Consider the following 19,395-nt stretch of genomic DNA (forward strand, 5'->3'; position numbering starts at 1 on the left):
AGTAAGTGACACAAGCATCTAACTTCCATTCAGATGCCAAAGGACCAGGTAACAAAGGCTGATAACCTTTTACTGGAACCGATTTTATAGGGGTTGGTTTAACTTTAATGAAAATGTGGGCTCATTGCTTTTTTATTAAAAAAGGCATTTGCGATTGTACTGCAGCTTATTTGTAAATCAGCCCTTACATATACCAGGGTGGCATATCCATGAAAAATAGCATATATGCAAAGGGAAATGGTTTAAATAATGGGAATAAGGAGTATTCAATTACTTACAACCTGTTGGTGGAATAACTATTCTGTTACTGGAAACTGGAGCTTAAATACCCAAAAGGATAATTGTTTACTTAGTAGTTTTGAAGTTAGTTTGGATATTTTCAGACTTAATATAGTAGTAATATAGCTGTAAAATTAAAAGCTTTTATATATGTTTCCGCCAACCCTCATGAACACAGTATTGCTAAATGCAAGCAACACTGTATTCATGGGGGAACACACAGGTCCTACAGCCAGAGGAGCACTGTGTAAAAATACATGTCAGATTGTGTGTGATTTTTGCATTCTGCACTCTGCTCCACCATCGGTAAATGACCCCAATGGGAGATTGCTTTGTGGCTATTCGTCAGTTAAGTGTGATCAGTTATTTTATGTGACAAAGTCATAGGATAAGGCTGTAAAATTAAATAGAAACAAATAAGGGACTCTGTTTTGTGGAATTGCAAACTGACTGCATTTCAATTGAATACAGTCAGTTCAGCCATACTTTAAATTATCTGGTCAGCATTCTAAAGGACAGGAATCAGTTTCAAGATACTTCAGACATAGTGCTGCATTTTGAGCAGGAACAACCATATTAGTCAAGGAATGTCAGATTCTGCTATGCTTCTAAAGAGAGTAAAGATGGCCATACACGGGCCGATAAAAGCTGCCGACAGACCGAGTCGGCAGCTTATTGGCCGAAAGTCGGCCAGATCTCGATCGGATGGGACTAAAAATCCAGTCGGATCACGGCCACATCTGTTCGTTGATGCGGCCCCGCGATCTGACCACCCGTTCCCTCAAGGTGGGCATATCGGAGAGAGATCCGCTCGTTTGGCGAATTTGCCAAACGAGCGGATCTCTCCGTGTATGGCCACCTTAAAACTATCCTGGAGGATTTTTGTTCTAATTTCCATTTAATAAAGAAATGGGAAAACTAGTAACAATCAAATAATCATGCAATAAGCCAGTTAGGGTTTATTTATCCTGAAATTTGTCTAACAAATAACTTGTAAGTCCCATAATTATTAATCCAAGAGGAAGGCAAGTTAGGTCAACACCTTTAATACAATCTGCCTAAGGTATGCTATGGGTATCACTACTATATATTTTATGATGACTTTTAAAACTCTTTTTCCTTATAGGTATGATCTTTCCAGAGACTCAACATGTTGGTGAAGGTTGCAGGGCTTGCTCTGGTTCTATGTGCTATCACAGGTATGCAACGTGCAGATACTCTCAGATAACAATATAAGCAATGGTATTAAACTACATATCAAGAAGACAGGGAAAACTCATAAACAATTAACAGAGCAGAATGAGAGACACAAGTTTGTCTGGTAGTGGAAAAAAATTATGGGAATAGACAAGATGAACTAATAGAGCAAACCCGAGAGAAGTGAACAGTTAAAGATAAGACAATTGTAATGAGGAAGATGAAGAATAAAAACAAAGGTATGGGAATATAGAGAATAATCTATGTATTGCACCAACTGCATATACGTTATATGTTTTAATCATTTATTTTTAGGTCCTCATGCTAGCAAATATACACTGCACAAATGGTATTGTATGTCATCCTCTCACAAATTTATCTTCTTAGGCTCCCAAGCTGATGTCAGCACAGACCAAGTGGCCACTTCTTTCTGGGACTATGTGTCACAGCTGCACAGCAGCACCAAGGATACCGTGATCCAACACTCAGATATCAGCAAACAACTTAAGTAAGTAAGGTCCAAAGGAAATCAGAGAGAAAGGGAGCATAGATACTGGTGCACTGTAAATCATGAGTGAGTGTGTGCTCTATAATATGAAGCAAGAGCTGTGAATGTCTTTTATGTCCATATGTGTTGTGTGACATATAAACTAAGAATCTATTGGGGGAATGTAATAAAAGTCAAAATGAAATACAAACTCGTAATGCGAAAAGTTATGCCTTTGTGCAAACAAATATTCCTTTGTGCAAATTTAATATAGCTTTTGCAAACCTGGAAACTGTTCAGCGACCTCTTCCGACAGTGGAAGAAGGTTTGCAAATGTTATAGTTGATGCCAGTGAATGGAATAAAATTCTTACTGGAAGAGTTGTTCTGTTTACTCCAAAAGATTGCGACACCTTCAAGCACTTCAGGCGCACAAATAAAATTTGCAATTCAATAACAGTTTAAGGAACAATATTACATTATTTGTGCAAACAGTTTTGCTCTTTGCAACTTTTATTACATTCCCCCATAAGTGTATTATCTAAGATATCATTAAAATGCATACAGCTTCTGTATGTATGCATAGTTTTAAAGGAGAACTAAAGCTGAACTAAAGTTAGAAATGTTGAACATGTATATGTTTTGGGCTTCTGACCAACCCAAGGCAACCACAGCCCTTTAGCAGTAAAGATCTGTGTCTCAAAAGATGCCCCAGTAGCTCCCCATCTTCTTTTCTGCTGACTCACTGCACATACTCTGTGCTGCTGTCACTTACTGAGCGACTCAAAATATACAGTACACATAGAATAGAAATGTCACAATATAAGTCTGATTAGTAATTAATATAGATAATTACTACATGGCAACACAGAAACCAGTACAACTAGCATCAGAATTTAACCTCATTTTCTGTTTGATAATTAGTGACGACCCCTAAGCTTAGCTTCTCAACAGCTGCTCAGAGCCCACTGAGCATGTGAGTGTCACAGACACTTTCCAAAATGGTGACCCCCTGTGACAAGTTTGAAGCCCTCGATCACTGAGAAGCTGAAACTCAAGACAATTTCAGGATAGAAAATATGGCATTTTTAGCCACATTAATTGTTAGGGTTTATATTGATATAAAATAGTAAACCAATCAGGTGTCATTACAATACTACATTCAAATAAATATAAAGTACAGCTACATTAAAGAGACTTAAATGGCAAAAAGACAAGAGTAAGGGAATTCCTGTCCCCTACAGCTTAAAATCTAAGTTATTATAGCCTTAAGGAAAAAACAGATTGGAAGGAAAATGTCTGTATTTAGTAAAAAGAGACACTTTTAGTTATATGGTTTATACAAAGTATGCATAAGCTGATGCGTCCCGACAAGGCAGTGTCCATGCATCAGTCCTAAATGAAAATAAAGAGTATTAAAAAGAGTTTTATCTTTGGCAAAATGAGATTATTTACTAGAAACAATTGGGTATAGGGACAGATTTTACTCACCCAATATTGTACATGAGCTGATTGGCTGCTTTCACTATGATGCAGAGGCAAAACAGTTCACTCCACCATACACTGGGGTTTGACATAAATACCAAGTGCTAAGAAATGTGTTCATTTATTGAACTGGACAGTGTTCTCAAGACTTTAGAAAGATCTAGCGGATAACCGTTTATAGAAATAGAGCAGGCACTTCTAGGAACCAATCTTCCAGGCAGACTTTTCAATTAAAAAAGTATTTATTTATTGAAGAGCACTAGGACACAGCCTAACGCATTTCGTATCAACAGGAGCTGCAGCTTAAACTGACTCCTTATGCCGAGGAACTGCGAAACCAGTTGGAGAAACATACCAATATACTCAGCCAGCAGTTAAGGTCTGTCATCCAAGAACTGGATACTAAAATAAGAGAGAATGCAGATAATCCTTTATGACTTCTTCTCAATAAAACACAACCCAATCATTTTTCTGTGGCTTATTTAGCTATACATTCACATAACATTATTTGGAAATCTTATTGGATAAAAGAATCAACAGAAGTAAATAAGTAAATACATTTATGTAACATAGTAGATTGTATGTGGTCACCTATGTAACTCTTCTCTCTTCATTGCCATGTTTTCAAACCATGACTTAAAAGAGCCTTTATAAAGTGAGAGTTGCTCATTATCTTCTTAAGACTAGTCATGCTTTTTGCCTAACCAATCCTAGGGGGGTGCATATAGCTCATTCAAAGTACAGTTTATGTATTTATTTATAAATATGTATATGTTTATAAAGGGGGGTATTGCAAACAGTGATTTATATCCAGTAGTGGGCTTATTGAGTTATGTAACATTGTTAATTAAGCAAGATAATGCAGTTATTATATACAGATATATTGCAAAACTTATCTTACTACACCAAGAAAGGTATTGCAGTATATCCTGTATCTTTATTGGTTCATCATGGCTATAGGAAAAAGAAAGAACTGTAAATATACAATTCAATACAATATGTATGAATTTATTAGTACCTTTGCCCTACTTAATAGTAAAGGTGGCCATACATGGAGAGATCTGCTCGTTTGGTGATCCTAACGAATGGGAATGTATGGTCAGATCGCAGGACCGCATCAAGGAACAGATGCGGCCGCGATCCGACGGGATTTTTAGTCCCATCCGATCGAGATCTGCCCGACTTTCGGCCAGATCTCGATCGGGGAAGCCCGTTGGGGGGCCCCATACACGGGCCAATAAGCTGCCGACTCGGGCTTTTATCGGCCCGTGTATGGCCTCCTTAAGACATTTGCCTTTTTTATATAAAAAATAAATAGCTAATAGCAACAACAGAACCTGTATACAAAAAAATCTGCTAAATGCATGCTCATTACAATCCACCAATGCGTGTTATTTATTATATCTGCTACCTTTTTTGGCACTGAGGTATATATTTCCAGGGCTGGACTGGGGGGTTCTGGCCACATAAAGTTCGTCGCACCCCCCAAGGGCCCCCTCCCCAGCCACAAGGACCCTCCTCCCTAGCTGCAAATTGCCCCCCCGTACATACCTGCTTTACGCGCAATTCTTTATGCGAACGGGTGGGGGGAGGAGGTCAGGAGCATTGGCTGTTTAGAGCGGGTCTGGGCCAGCAGTGCCCACAAGGGCTGGGGCCCACCGGGTTTTTTCCCGTTGTCCCACCAGCCCATTCCGACGCTGTATATTTCCCTGGTTAAGAATATGTTCTCCTTTTCTCCCTAGACCTGACACCATTCAAGATGTCAGTTTCAGTCATGACCACTGCATAGTTCCCCTTTAATTTCTTATAGGCTGTGTGTGCATAAATAATCCTTTGTATGCAACTGGATGGGTCTTGCTGGGCAGATATTTGTATTATTAAAATTACACAAAAATGGCAGTTGCGCGAACACTCCAAGGCTAAGTAAAATATATAGGTACAATGGTAGTGCGACTGGTCTAGCCAAGTTAGCTTTAAATATGCAAAAGAAAGGGGATTGATCAATTAACATTCACTGCTGGTTTGCCAATTTTATTATGAGAAGTTTGTAACTAAAAACACATGTTTTTAAGAGTATATGCACTTGCAGAAATACTAAATTACCTTTCTTGTTTTGTCATCATGATGGCAGGACCCTCAATATCAATAGGTCCTAAATCTGTGTATATAGTTGCAGGACTTGCATGAAATTTTCAGTTATGCCACTAATGTTTTATTATTCCTACTGCTGTGATGTTTGTTCACAGTAGGAATAACGAAACGAAAAGATTATTATTATGCAGTTTGATTTTATTAAAACCTTTAACCTCTAACTGGGACATTGTATGACAAACATGTATTTGATATTGCATTTAACACCTCTGAAATATACAAAAGTCTGGACCGGTGCACTCAGAATACTGAAAATGCCTAGGTGCTGGTACATTAAATCATAGTATCAAACAACAAAAAGTCCGCACTCATAGGCTCATAGACTCAAACGTTTCATTGAAGGCAGCTCACGTCCAAGAGCTGAAACGTTGAATAAACACCATTTATTTTTTGTAACACAAGACCTGTGAGTGCGGACTTTGTTGCTTTATATATATATACACACACACACAGGTATAGGATGCATTATCCAGAAACTCATAATCTATACAGCTCCTAATTACAGCAAGGCCATCTCATATAAAGTCAATTTTACCGAATTTTTATTTTTACACTGAACAATTCCTTTAAAGGAACATTAATGCCAAACACAGAAATGTCTCAGAGTAATAAAAATAAAATGTAGTGTTGACCTACACTGGTAAAAGTTGGGTGTTCGCTTCAGAAACACTACTATAGTTGATATAAACAAAGCTGCTGTGTAGCCATGGGGGCAGCCATTCAGTGTGGAGAAAAGGCTCAGGTTACACAGCAGATAACAGATAAAAACCATTGTACTCTACTGGGACTATATGTTACATGCTATGAAATCTGTGCCTCCCCTATCTACACAGCAGCTTGTTTATAGAAACTATAGTAGTCTTTCTGGAGCAAACAGATCAGTTTTACTGGGGGTAAAGGTGGCCATAGATGTTACAATAATGATCTTTGCTGGAAAAGATCTTTCCAAGAAAGATTGTTCGTTTCAACACACACGTGTAGAGCTGAATCGTCAGATATACAGGTAGAAACAATAGAATTCTACCTGTATCTGACAATTCAGGACTAACTTTTAACACCATCAGACTTAAAAAAAGACTGAAAAAATCATTTTGTTTTCTGAAAAAATTGTATTTTCCCCTTTAAAAGTCTGACTAGAAAAATTCGGACCTTAATAAATAACCCCCTAACACAGTGGCGTAACTACCGGGGGACCAGGGGGTGCGATTGGGCCAGGGCCCGCACCCCCTCAGGCCCCCCCGGCAGCTCACTCGCCACGATTCCCGGCGGATCCGGGTGTAAGGCCGGCGGTTTCGGGTGTACAGAGGGGGGTGGGGGGCCCGGCAGCGCGTCCCGCCCCCCTCTAGTTACGTCACTGCCCTAATAGTTTTCTTTGAAAACTGGAAACATCTTTATCAGGCATAATTGCATTACTAGATTCCATTCCATTACTAGATCCCAAACTTCTGCTGCTCCAGACTAAACCGTAATATTTTAGCTAGCCTATGAATCTTTTAGGCTAAAGGTACCTGAAAATGCCTTTGTCACCATCCACTAATTTTATGTAATATGTTCCAACAAGTAATGTAAATAGAGGGGGACAGGCCCTGGTGAGTGACGCGCAGCCGGGTCGCCGCCCCCTTCCGTACGGCCCACATTTCAGTGGATCGCGGGCTGCCGGGGGGCCCTGAGGGGGTGAGGGCCCTTTGCCCGCTCGCACCCCCTGCTCTCCCGGTAGTGCCGCCACTGGTTCCAACTACCACTAGCTTCTGTGGGCCTGTCATAAGTTATTGTGTAGTCAGTACTACCGGTAGCAGAAGCCTCAGTGCCCCACCTTTTTCTTTCATCAGTACCTCCACAAAAACAAACACCCTTCACTGGGTCAAATACCCTAATGCTGAAATCTGTACTGCCCAGTGGGTTGCTAGCTCACAAAACTTTTAGATTGTAAAGTGCATTTTGTTTATGCATCCTTCTATTATACAGCATAATAATAATAATAATAATGATGATAATAAGATCTAGATAATCTCTAAGTAAAAAGCCAATTTGCATAGCTATCTGAAGACTTTTACATGGACACACCAAATAAAGTTTTAGTAACCCCCCAAGATCCATTGCTGGAGCTTCTGGGAAGAAACATGTGACTATCCCAGCTAGGTTTTCCTGTAGCATCTTAGGAATTACCTCTTACAAAGTAATGAGAATTACCTCAACATTTTGGCATAAAGGCTTTCTCAAGGAGTAAAAATTGAGAAAGACTTTACGCTGAAATGTTGGTGCAATTCTCATTCTTTGGCAAGTATATCTGCTTCCTTGTACTGCTTATGTATTCTGATTACAATTTGGTGGTATGTATTCAAATGCTATTATTGATTTGTCTTTGATGTGCACTATTTGTACGAAGCACATTTGTTGTACAATCAATGAATTAATTATAAAGAGGTTTCCCTTGCAATACCACCATTGTCACTATATCATTTTTTTAGTGTGCAAGCCCGTAATAGTAAAATAGTGCATTTGAAGCTGCCTTATCGGGTGTCTTTGGGCTTTTTGCACCTTATTCCAATTGTGATTAAATTAGAATGCCCTCAGTTTATCTGTTTTTATGATACTTGGTTCTGGATACTTATCCATAAGAGGCATTAGTATGAATACATTTCTGTCTTCTAAATCAGAGGTCATGAAAGCCAACAAGTTACATTTTAGCACACCTGTTCCTTTATAAGAATTTCCATATCCATATACACAAGATTCAGATCAAAAGATAATATGGTTATCTTAAAAAAGTTGGAGGTCTTTTGTTTATGATTAGGTTTTATTGTTCAAACTAACAAGGTTCAGCATTTTACTTCTTTGGTGACGTTCTGAAGGTCCAAAATTCAAAAGTTAAGAGAGTAGCTGATAAAGCAAATGTTATCTGCACTGAGCAATAAATCACCCATGATGTGGTTATTAGCTGAGTTAGGGAAAAAAAATGAAAGGAAAATGCAATCTTCATTTGTTCAACTTTAAAGCAAGAATGTATACCATTCATTTTCCCTGAAAAAAATCCTGCCTCAGAGCATTACATTGCTTATACATTTTGGATTGATACAGTAAATAGAAAAAAAACAATATAAAATATGAATGCCAAAACCTTTCAAGTAATATCTAGAACTTTGCAAGTCATTTGTCGAGTGCAGAGTAGTTTGACTAAATTGGAAAACTGGGCCAAAAACTAGAAAATTAGGTTCATTGTTTAAAAATGCAAGGCCATGCACTTTGGCAGAAATAATATAAATGCAAGTTATACACTAAATAACAGTGTGTTGGGGGTTTCCCTAATTGAAAAGGATCTCTGGATATTTGTAGTGCAGTTTTGGGCTCCAGTTCTTTAAATGAGCTGGAGAGAGTGCCGAGACATGCAACTAAACTAGTTAAGGGGATGATTTAAACTATGAGGGTAGACTTTGAAGGTTGGTGTTGTTCTCTCTGGGTAGAATTTGATGGACTTTGGTCTTTTTTCCACCTATTTTAACTAGGGATGCACCGAATCCAGGATTTGGCCTTTTTCAGCAGTATTTGGATTCGGCCGAATCCTTCTGTCCTGCCGAACCGAATCCGAATCCTAATTTGCATATGCAAATTAGAAGTGGAGAGGGAAATCGCGTGACTTTTTGTCACAAAACAAGGAAGTAAAAATGTTTTTCCCTTCCCACCCCTATCTTGCATATGCAAATTAGGATTCTGATTCGGTTCGGTATTTGGCCGAATCCTTTGTGAAGGATTCTGGGGTTTGGCCGAATCCAAAATAGTGGATTCAGTGCATCCCTAATTTTAACTATGAAAAGATAAGTCTCTTTATGCACACAGTTTGCCCAAAGACCCCATACTATTGCATATGACCCTGCTTGAAGATAACATAAAATCAAACTTTTTTCCAAAACTGACTACAGTGTCTCAGTTACATTCAGTTCTGGTCATAGTGTTGATCACAGGGAAGCAGAGAATGCTGAGAACAGATATAAACTACTACTAAATAAAATAGAAACCACCCATGTTTCCAGGCCCCCCAAAACTCTAGATTGACAACAAATGTATATACAACTTGCATTTGATTAAAAAAAATCAAAGAGTGAAGTATTGTTGGCAGCCCTTGGCACACCCTAGACTGCATATCAGAAAGGCATCTTGGACCAACACTTTAGCCAAGGTAAAAAGACACTGAAGAGACCTGCTCTGTCGAAAGTCTTGAATTACTGCATTGTTGATGCAACGCGACACGACTGTCGGATGCAGACGATGCACGCTGCGCTGCATCCGACAGTCATGTCACATCAACAATGCAACACGATCCGACACTGGCATTTCTTACCTTATTTCCGTTGCATAGAACGTGACGCCTGCAAATTTTGCGCAGCGCGTTGGATTGTGACGGAATCAGTCGTGTAGTCCTGCCCTTAAACAACTAAAAACAGATATAGATAAAGATATATTCTGCTTTCGTTTAAATATATTTATTGTCTTGAAAAACTTAGATGCCAAATATATTGCAGTTTTTTAGCCAGTGAACTGATGCTGTAGACTTTGGTCTGAACATGAATATTTCTGTATTGCTGGAACTCATGAATTGCCCGTTGTACTGTTGATCTAATAGACTTCTACAGAAAGGATGAAAACAGGCAGATAACAGACTCTCAGAGGCAATCAACTTTAGCCTAATTGAATGTGTTTGTACACAATACAGCGAGTTATCATCTCATAAGTACACAAGTAATGTCCCAGTCCATGTTCCTAATGCAGATTTTAACACTTATTTGCACAAACTATTTTATATAAATATACTTAATTAACCAGCCTACAGCAGCTGCCTTTGGTTTTAGCCTAGGTCTTCTCCACTACTCTTTAGAGTTACTGCCAGATCTTAATTACAAGAAAATGTAGTGTTCCCACAAGGTCCACAACTAATGCCAACCATAACATAGAGGGAAGCAAGAAGGGGATTAGGCACTAAAACATCATGCAATGCAGGCTGGCACATGAGAATTGCTGTGCCATAGAGACTATGCACCTGGATACTAGTAAGCTCAATCTACAGCTAGCAAGGGAGAACACCTGGACTGCATGTCAAATATGAGTATTGCTAGAAAGTCTCTAACAAGCAGCATGCATTGGTAATTGGAGAAGATTAAAAAATTAAGCAGGAAGGGGTGGGACCCTTATAAGCAGAAGGGGGCAGCTGGTTGATGAGAACAGAGAAAAGGCAGATATTCTGAACTGTTATTTTTCATCTGTCTACACAAATGAGGAACCAGCTAATGAAGGTACCAATTCTAGTGATAAAATGAATGATGCATGGAAAGATAAACAAAGGTCTGGGACCGGATGGTATTCATCCCAGAGTACTAAATTAGCGCGGCTCTGTGATTGCCAAAACTCAAAATGTCAGTGGTAAAAAAGCTTTTGGAAGGTGAATTAAAGAAAAGATACTTGACTTCATTGTATATATCATTTGTCAGCTAGTATGTAATACATCAGAATATTTAATAGCATGAAACAGGTAACCTCACTCTGGACATGGATGTATAGACTTCTAACATATATCACACAGAGGTACTTGTTATAGGAAATTGGCTGAAAATAGTATACTGTATGTACTTAACTTGTTTATAACTTGTTTATTAATGACCTGGAGAAAGGCATTGAAAGTAATGTCTCTCTTTTTGCTGATGACACTAAATTGTGCAGAACTATAAGTTCCATGCAAGATGTCGCCACTTTGCAGAGGGATTTGTCTAAATTGGAAAACTGGGCAGCAACTAAACTGGTTAAGGGGATGGAAAGTTTAAATTATAAGGGTTCGGCTGTCATGGTTGGGGTTGTTTTTACAAAGACTTGTGCGTGGACATGATTACACTTTACAAGTACATTAGAGGACGTTATAGATAAATAGTAGGGGACCTTTTCATTCATAAAGAGGATCGCTGGACCACTTCCCCTTTAGACTAGAGCAAAAGAACTTTTATTTGAAGCAGCAACGGTGGTTCTTCACAGTGAGGGCAGTGAGGTTGTGGAATGCACTGTTGAATGATGTTGTGAAGGCTGATTCTGTTAATGCCTTTAGGAAGGGCTTGGATGATTTATTGGACAAGTATAATATGTATTAATTGTAGATACTAAAATCTACAATTAATACAGATTTTGGTATATATAGTTTTTGTGAGTGTATGGAGCAGTGGCGTAACTAGATGTTGCTGGGCCCCACAGCAAATTAATTTTAGGGCCCCCAACATATCCAGTGTTTGTCCTGTTTTACCAATATATGTTCAAATTGCTCATCAATGAGAGCCTCATGGGGCCCCCTGTACCTCCTGGGCCCCCTGCAGCCGCAGGGTCTGCTTCCTCTGTAGTTACGCCCCTGGTATGGAGGGGTCATGTGAGGGTGTGTATGTATGGCTGCTGGGTTTCATTTGGAGGCGTTGAACTTGATGGACTTTGGCCTTTTTTCAACTCAACATAACTATGCAACTATGTAACTATGTAAATTGGATTGGTGTTGATGGCAGCAGTCATGGTGAAACTACAGATTTACAGTGCTATCAATTTCTTACCTTTATGCAGTGGCGGAACTACCCAGGGAGCACGGGATGTGAGCGGACCAGGGCCCGCACCCCCTCAGGGCCCCCCGGCAGCCTGCTCGCCACTGGAATCCGCCGTGTATGGAGGGGGGCGGGGGCCCGGCTGCACGTCACGCACCAGGGCCCGCCCCCCTCTAGTTACGGCACTGCCTTTATGCACTATGATGTAGCTATATCAAAGTAACCTTGCAGTATATGCATTATCAATTCCTTGCCATACCCACCCTACATAGTTAAACTTTAATCCTTATCAACAACAGTTTATGCAACTTAAAAATACATAGGAGCGCTGTCCTGGGGTTTCAGGTAAGTAAATACAATCACTTAGGGATGCCTAACTTTTGGCACCCCAAGTAAAAAGACCTTTCCTTCACCTTTAAAGGTTTTACATAACTATAAGGCATGCTGGTCAATATTATGGAAACAGTTCGTATCTGAAAAAATCCAGGTTCCATGCATTCTGGATAACAAATTCAATACCTGTTATTTTCTGCATAGGAAACAGTGACCCCTATCTATTTCCAACTGGTATTATTGAATTGGATTAAAATGTAAGCAAATGCAAAATAAAGTGGTACCTACATACCAGCACATACAATTAAACCCTGATTTAAATTTAGCAGATGCTTAAAGCCCAGATAAGAAGAAGCATAATCATTGCCAGCCTGTGCTAGACCTTAAAGGACAAGGAAAGTTAAACTAAAGAAGTAGGCTAGAAATGTTGTACATGATGCTTTGTGCTTCTGTACCAGCCCAAGCCAACCACAACCTTTAGCAGTAAAGATCTGTGTCTCCAACGATGCCCCAGTAGCTCCCCATCTTCTTTTCTGCTGATTCACTGCACATGCTCTGTGCTGCTGTCACTTACTGAGCTTAGGGTCTCACTCACAATATACAGTACCCATAGAATAGATATGTCACAATATAAGGCTGATTAGTAATTAATACAGATAATTAATACATGGCAGAACAGCAACCAGTGCAACTAGCATCAGAATTTAATAATCAGCCCTGTAGCATCAGCTTATATTACAGGCCAACCTCATTTTCTGTTTGATAATTTGTGACAACCCCTAAGCTTAGCTTCTCAACAGCTGCTCAGAGCCCACTGAGCATGTGAGCGTTGCAGACTCTTTCCAAGATGGTGATCCCCTGTGACAAGTTTAAAGTCCTGGATCATTGCTGCTATTGACTAGCTGAAACTTTAGGCTGGTACAATAAGTTCAGTATATAAAACATGGCATTTTTAGCCATATTCATTTTAAGGGTGTAGTTCTCCTTTAACGACAGAGTCTGCATTATAGGGACAAGTGAGCGCTTGGTTGCTGAACAAGATGGGTTAATTCATTGTGCCTCCTTGTGGTGATATCACAGCCGTTACCTTAACAGAACTATCTGTCAGTATGTGTGTCACCCACAAGGTCAGGTGCATAGATGACACATCAGTGAAGTGCAATTCGCCCACCCCACACAGAGGGTGTCACCACAAGCCCAACATTTTTTCAAGCAATATATAAAATGTGAGAAGGGTTTCCACACTGGAATGAACCCATGTCAGAGTGTCCAAAGGACAGCAGGGAAATGCTGTGTTATATCTGGTGTCAGCAACACTAAGAACAGCATCTAATTTACTATTATATAGGTAAGTCCTTGCATTACACATAGGCTCTTGTACAGACCAATACCTTATCTCACACAGGCATAAACTATATTTTGTTCTTATGTATCAAGCCAGAACATATATAGACACACATTTATTTATTCATGTGCATGTTATAGCAGTGAACAGCAAAAGGCATATGGGGTGGGAACTATAACCTGGTAACCTATTATCCAGAAAGCTCCATTTTTCAAGCAAACAGATTTTATTTTTGAATGAATTTTTTTTCTCTGTAGTAAGAAAGCAATATTTTGTTTTTGAATTTACACTGCACAAATCCATGCTGGCAATGTTCTCTCTAATTTCTTCTTGGCAGTGTTCAAAAAATGTTTCTTCTTTGTGCACTTTTTAGGATTGTGTGCGCACTTTTAAAAAACTGATGTGTGCACATCAAAATTATGTTTTCAAACAAAATTCAATGTACAAAATTGCAAGTTTTTACATTGCCGATAAGGAAAATAAACCAATGATATGATTAATATTCTGTATTTGGTATCATTTCTTCATTATCCTATTTTTACAAGGCATTCCATTTTCTGATGCATAGTTATCAATAAACATCCACGTGTATAAATCTGAACACAAAAACTTGTGTTCAGGAAAGACCAACAGCTCTGTTTAGTTATATACATTTATGCAATTGGGAGTTTTTTAATTTCCTAGAAAAACACTGCACACTCACTTACAGTCATATGTGAACACATATATGCAATTGTTTACGTGGACTTTTATATGTATACACTAGCTTGCATATATATTCACACTGATATCCAGGTACATATTATTTGTAGACTTTTACACATTGTAAATAAATAATACTCACCTACCTGTCCAAAAAAATCATCCAAGCCATTCTTAAAGGCATTAACTGAATGAGCCATCACAACATCACCCGGCAGTGCATTCCACAACCTCACTGTCCTGACTGTGAAGAACCCCCTACGTTGCTTCAAATGAAAGTTCTTTTCTTCTAGTCTAAAGGGGTGGCCTCTGGTATGGTGATCCACTTTATGGGTAAAAAGGTCCCCTGCTATTTGTCTATAATGTCCTCTAATGTACTTGTAAAGTGTAATCATGTCGCCTCGCAAGCGCCTTTTTTCCAGAGAAAACAACCCCAACCTTGACAGTCTACCCTCATAATTTAAGTCTTCCATCCCTCTAACCAATTTAGTTGCACGTCTCTGCACTCTCTCCAGCTCATTTATATCCCTCTTCAGGACTGGAGTCCAAAACTGCACTGCATACTCCAGATGAGGCCTCACCAGGGACCTATAAACAGGCAGAATTATGTTTTCATCCCTTGAGTTAATGCCCTTTTTTATGCAAGACAGAACTTTATTTGCTTTAGTGGCCACAGAATGACACTGCCCAGAATGAGACAATGTGTTATCTACAAAAACCCCTAGATCCTTTTCATTTAAGGAAACTCCCAACACACTGCCATTTAGTGTATAACTTGCATTGATATTATTTTTGCCAAAGTGCATAACCTGCATTTATCAACATTGAACCTCATTTTCCAGTTTGCTGCCCAGTTTTCCAATTTAGACAAATCACTCTGCAAAGTGGCAGCATCCTGCATGGAACCTATAGTTCTACACAATTTAGTATCATCTGCAAAAATAGAAACAGTACTTTCAATTACCTCCTCCGGGTCATTAATAACAAGTTGAAAAGCAAGTGACCTAGTACAGAGCCCTGAGGCACTCCACTAACAACACTGGTCCAATTAGAAAATTTTCCATTACCGACAACTCTTTGTAGTCTATCTTTTAGCCAGTTCTCTAACCAGGTACAAATACTATGTTCGAGGCCAACATTCCTTAATTTAACCAGTTTTACATGAACTTAATGTATTGGAGCATGATTGCTTCACTTGGCTTCCTTAAATCTTGTGCTTTTGATACAAACACCTAAAGCATAGCCACTTATTAATTACTTGGTTATTTCTATTGTTGCAGGTTCTGAAGTCTTGTTTTTTGTTATCTAGCATCAGGATGGTGCAAACAAGTTGGTTGTACCTGCTGCTCCTTGTGACTCTGACGGGTATGTAGAAAAACAAATTAGCCTTTACAGCAAAATGTACCTAAATGAGCCTTTTATCTGTGGCACTATATGTACAGTTTAATTGCAAAAGGTGCTGGCTGAATATGCATTCTAATAGAATAACAGTAGTAGCAGTAGTATAAGTTAATTGTCCTCTTAATGCTCACCTCCTGTGCTCCTGCCCAGGCACAAATCCAGTAATATTCAGTTGAATGGAGGAGGTGCAGAACTTTGCTGCAAAAACTTCCTTTATTAGGAGTATAAAAACTACATGTTTTGGGCCCACACGCCCTTTGTCAAGTGTCACATGTGAGCCCGAAACATGTAGTTTTTTATACTCCTAATAAATAAAGTTTTTGCAGCAAATTTCTGCACCTCCTCCATTCAACTGAATATTAATGAATATGCATTATCTTATAGGGAAACAAAAGTTCTAACTAGAAAGAGAGTATTAAAACCAATGGAGCCTCTAGGGATGTATGCTTTCTTGATAAGGCATCATGGATAATCTAAAATGGATGATATTATTCATATCTATTGCTCACAGTGTTCACAGTGTTTTATAGGAATAAGTTTACTGTCCCACTGAATTAATGGGATAGGTATTAATCTGTTTCACCCTATCCACTAAAGTATTTAAAATGTCATAACTGTTTTCAGTGGAACCCCACGCAGTGTTTCACTTTGGCCTCTATTTATTAAAGTGCAATAGAATGTGCCAAAATAAATGCCCCTGTGAAAGAAAAGTACCAGGACAGTAAGCCCGAGGGTAGCACCAACCCTTGTGACTCTACTATACCTCCCCAGACTGTGTATGTAATAAAGGTCAAATCATAAAACTGAATGTAAAATGCTGTAAATAAAGGTTTAAACTTCAAAGATCTCTATTTGAAAGATACTGATTGGCAACATTTAGTGGGCACATTAATCTGTTATCTCTGTGCATTTTCACTGAACAAAATAGCAGTTATTGCTTACCCATTAATGTAATACGACTCATACATTGTGTAAAATGAAACTTCTACTTTAACTTTATTAAAAGGCTGCAAGGCTGATAATACCAGCAGTGGCTTCTGGGAATACTTAAGCCAACTGACCAATGACAAGGACAAATGGGACCTACAGCAGAATGCAGCACGAGAGATGAAGTAAGTAAAGAAAAAACACAGGGAGATAAATGAATGGTCACCCCATTAACAAACAAAATGCAGTGTTACATGAGTTAACACACAATACTTTATGCAGGGTTTAAAGACAAGAATGAATTTTGTTTTTAGATAAGAAATGTTTAGAGAGTAAGGGGAATGAGAGTTTAAGAGGGACATGGTGGGGGCCATAGGACCCTAGTTACACCACTGTTAAGGACACCCTTCATGCTCTTACTATTGTAGGCTGTGATGCAGAAAACACAATTTCTTAAAAAGTAAATGTTGCCATATTATGCACAAGCCTTAACAGTCTTTTGTCAAGGTTGGTCAGTGTTGTCTTGTGTGATACAGTTAAAGGAACAGTAACACCAAAAAATTAAAGCATCTTAAAATAAGAAAATATAATGCACTGATTGCCCTGCACTGGTAGAACGGGTGTGTTTGCTTCATAAACTCTACTATAGTTTATAAACAAGCTACTGTGTAGCCATGGGGGTAGCCACTCAAAGCTGAAAAAGGAGAAAAGGCACAGTATACACAGAAGATAACAGATAAGCTCTGTAGTATACAATGGGATTCTTCACAATGTATATATTAACTACTGTGTATCCTGTGCTTGAATGGCTCCCCCCATGGCTACACAGCAGCTTATATAAACTATAGTAGAGTTTCTGAAGCAAACAGACTAGTTTTACCAGTGCAGGGCAACAGTATATTATATTGTCATTCCTTTAAAAAACATAAATGTTTTGGTGTTACTGTTCCTTTAACTCCACTTACTGGGGAGATAAGTCTTGTTGCACCTGTTAAGTTATTGGTCTGGGCAATGCTCACAGCAAATAGTTGCACTTCTTGTGGGGCAATTCTGTGTTTAATGAACTTTCATTCCTTCCAATATGCATAAATGCAACTGTGGGGATTTGTCACATTGGTTTGTTGATGTGAAATATTTCCACTGAAAATACAAAATCATTTTTTTTTCTTACAATAAGATATGGTTAGCACATTTCAAATTAAGAGATTTTAAGTGTTTTAAGTGTTCAAGTGTTTCCTACCCATGTATAACTCAGTTTCTCTCTTTTCGCTTTAGCACTCTCAAGAGCAGTTTCCAAAATGGAGTTAATTATGTTGGCAAATTCCTAGGACCACTGAAAAATGGTTTCCAGCAACGCTTGTATCAGGACACTGATGGGCTCCAAAGACTTATTGGCAGAGAATTGCAAGAGCTTCGCAGGAAGATATATCCATACATGGATGAAGCACACCAGAAAATCAGCAGAAATCTGGAGAAGCTACAAAAGCGCTTACTACCATACACCAGTGAATTGAAAGACCAGGTGGAATGGGGAGCACAGGAGCTGCACCTGCAACTCAGGCCATATAAACATGATCTGAAAACCAGGAAAATGGATAAACTAGCAGAAAATTTCCAAGACCGTATTATTTTCCATACCGGAAGAGTTAAGGAAGTCTTTTACCCACTAGCTGAACGATTAGTGGAAGAGATCCATCATGCCACAGAGGAACTACATTTAAATCTTTTGCCCCATACACAAACAACCCAGGAGAAGATGAGCCAACAGGTTCAGGAACTATCTCAAAAGCTTACTAAGAATGCCAGGCTTCTTCATGAGAAAATCCACAAGAATTTGGATGAGCTAAAACAGCAGTTGGTCTCTTACCCTCATCAGATAAAACAACAATTCCCTAATAGACACAGTGTAGAACATGTAGCCCCTTATGTGGATGAGATGGCTGCTCAGGTACAGAAAGAGGTGGAAGAATTCCAGAGAAGCACTAAGATGCAGATAGAGGACTTTACAAGGACCATCAGTAGAGAGGCTGAGGAGATGCAGAACAAGTTGTCCCCCGCATCTTGGGATTTTCAAGACAGTGTTGGGCCGGTAGAGGATGTGCAAGAAAAACTAGATTCCTTGTGGAAGGACATTGCCCAGAGTCTGGACTAATAATACGACTTTGAGGAACTAATAATCCACCGAAGAAATGTGAGATCACAGTAACTTTTATACACTCGCTACAGCTACAGTATCAATAGGCAATTATGTTCAGTGGTCAAAGTGTGATGGTACCCATTGGTATAAAATAGCTCAAGGTTTTGTTTACACATTAGGGACATTCCAATTTTATAATTAAGAGCTCAAAACACCACTGTATTTTATATTTGAATTCATCCATATGTCTAATTGGATTAGTCTTAAAGCATTCTGTTTTATATTTATAAGCTTGTTTGTATTGTACATTGTAATAAACTGTTTTTGTAACAAATAGAAAAGGTCTTTATTCCCTACAAAAACAGCATTAGGCATTCATTTTACTGGTCAGG

The 19,395-nt window shown here is 38.9% G+C and overlaps 1 protein-coding gene across 1 annotated transcript; it reads left to right on the forward strand.

The window, feature by feature from the left end:
* The first annotated feature begins 15,847 nt into the window (after positions 1-15,847).
* apoa5.S (apolipoprotein A5 S homeolog) lies at positions 15,848-19,136 on the forward strand. Its single transcript, XM_018227749.2, has 3 exons — positions 15,848-15,903; positions 16,946-17,051; positions 18,142-19,136. Exons 1-3 carry the CDS (start codon positions 15,855-15,857, stop codon positions 19,016-19,018), a joined length of 1,032 nt encoding a protein of 343 aa, XP_018083238.1. The 5' UTR covers positions 15,848-15,854; the 3' UTR covers positions 19,019-19,136.
* The last annotated feature ends 259 nt before the right edge of the window (positions 19,137-19,395 follow it).

Source organism: Xenopus laevis, chromosome 7S (assembly GCF_017654675.1).
Source record: "Xenopus laevis strain J_2021 chromosome 7S, Xenopus_laevis_v10.1, whole genome shotgun sequence".
Taxonomy (NCBI): domain Eukaryota; kingdom Metazoa; phylum Chordata; class Amphibia; order Anura; family Pipidae; genus Xenopus; species Xenopus laevis.

Bases quoted from the DNA above. Each gene is read 5' to 3' on its own strand.
- apoa5.S (XM_018227749.2), top strand. From the start codon at position 15,855: ATGGTGCAAACAAGTTGGTTGTACCTGCTGCTCCTTGTGACTCTGACG. The intron at 15,904-16,945 runs GTATGTAGAAAA...CTTTATTAAAAG, and splicing joins GCTCCTTGTGACTCTGACGG to GCTGCAAGGCTGATAATACC. The intron at 17,052-18,141 runs GTAAGTAAAGAA...TTTTCGCTTTAG, and splicing joins AATGCAGCACGAGAGATGAA to CACTCTCAAGAGCAGTTTCC.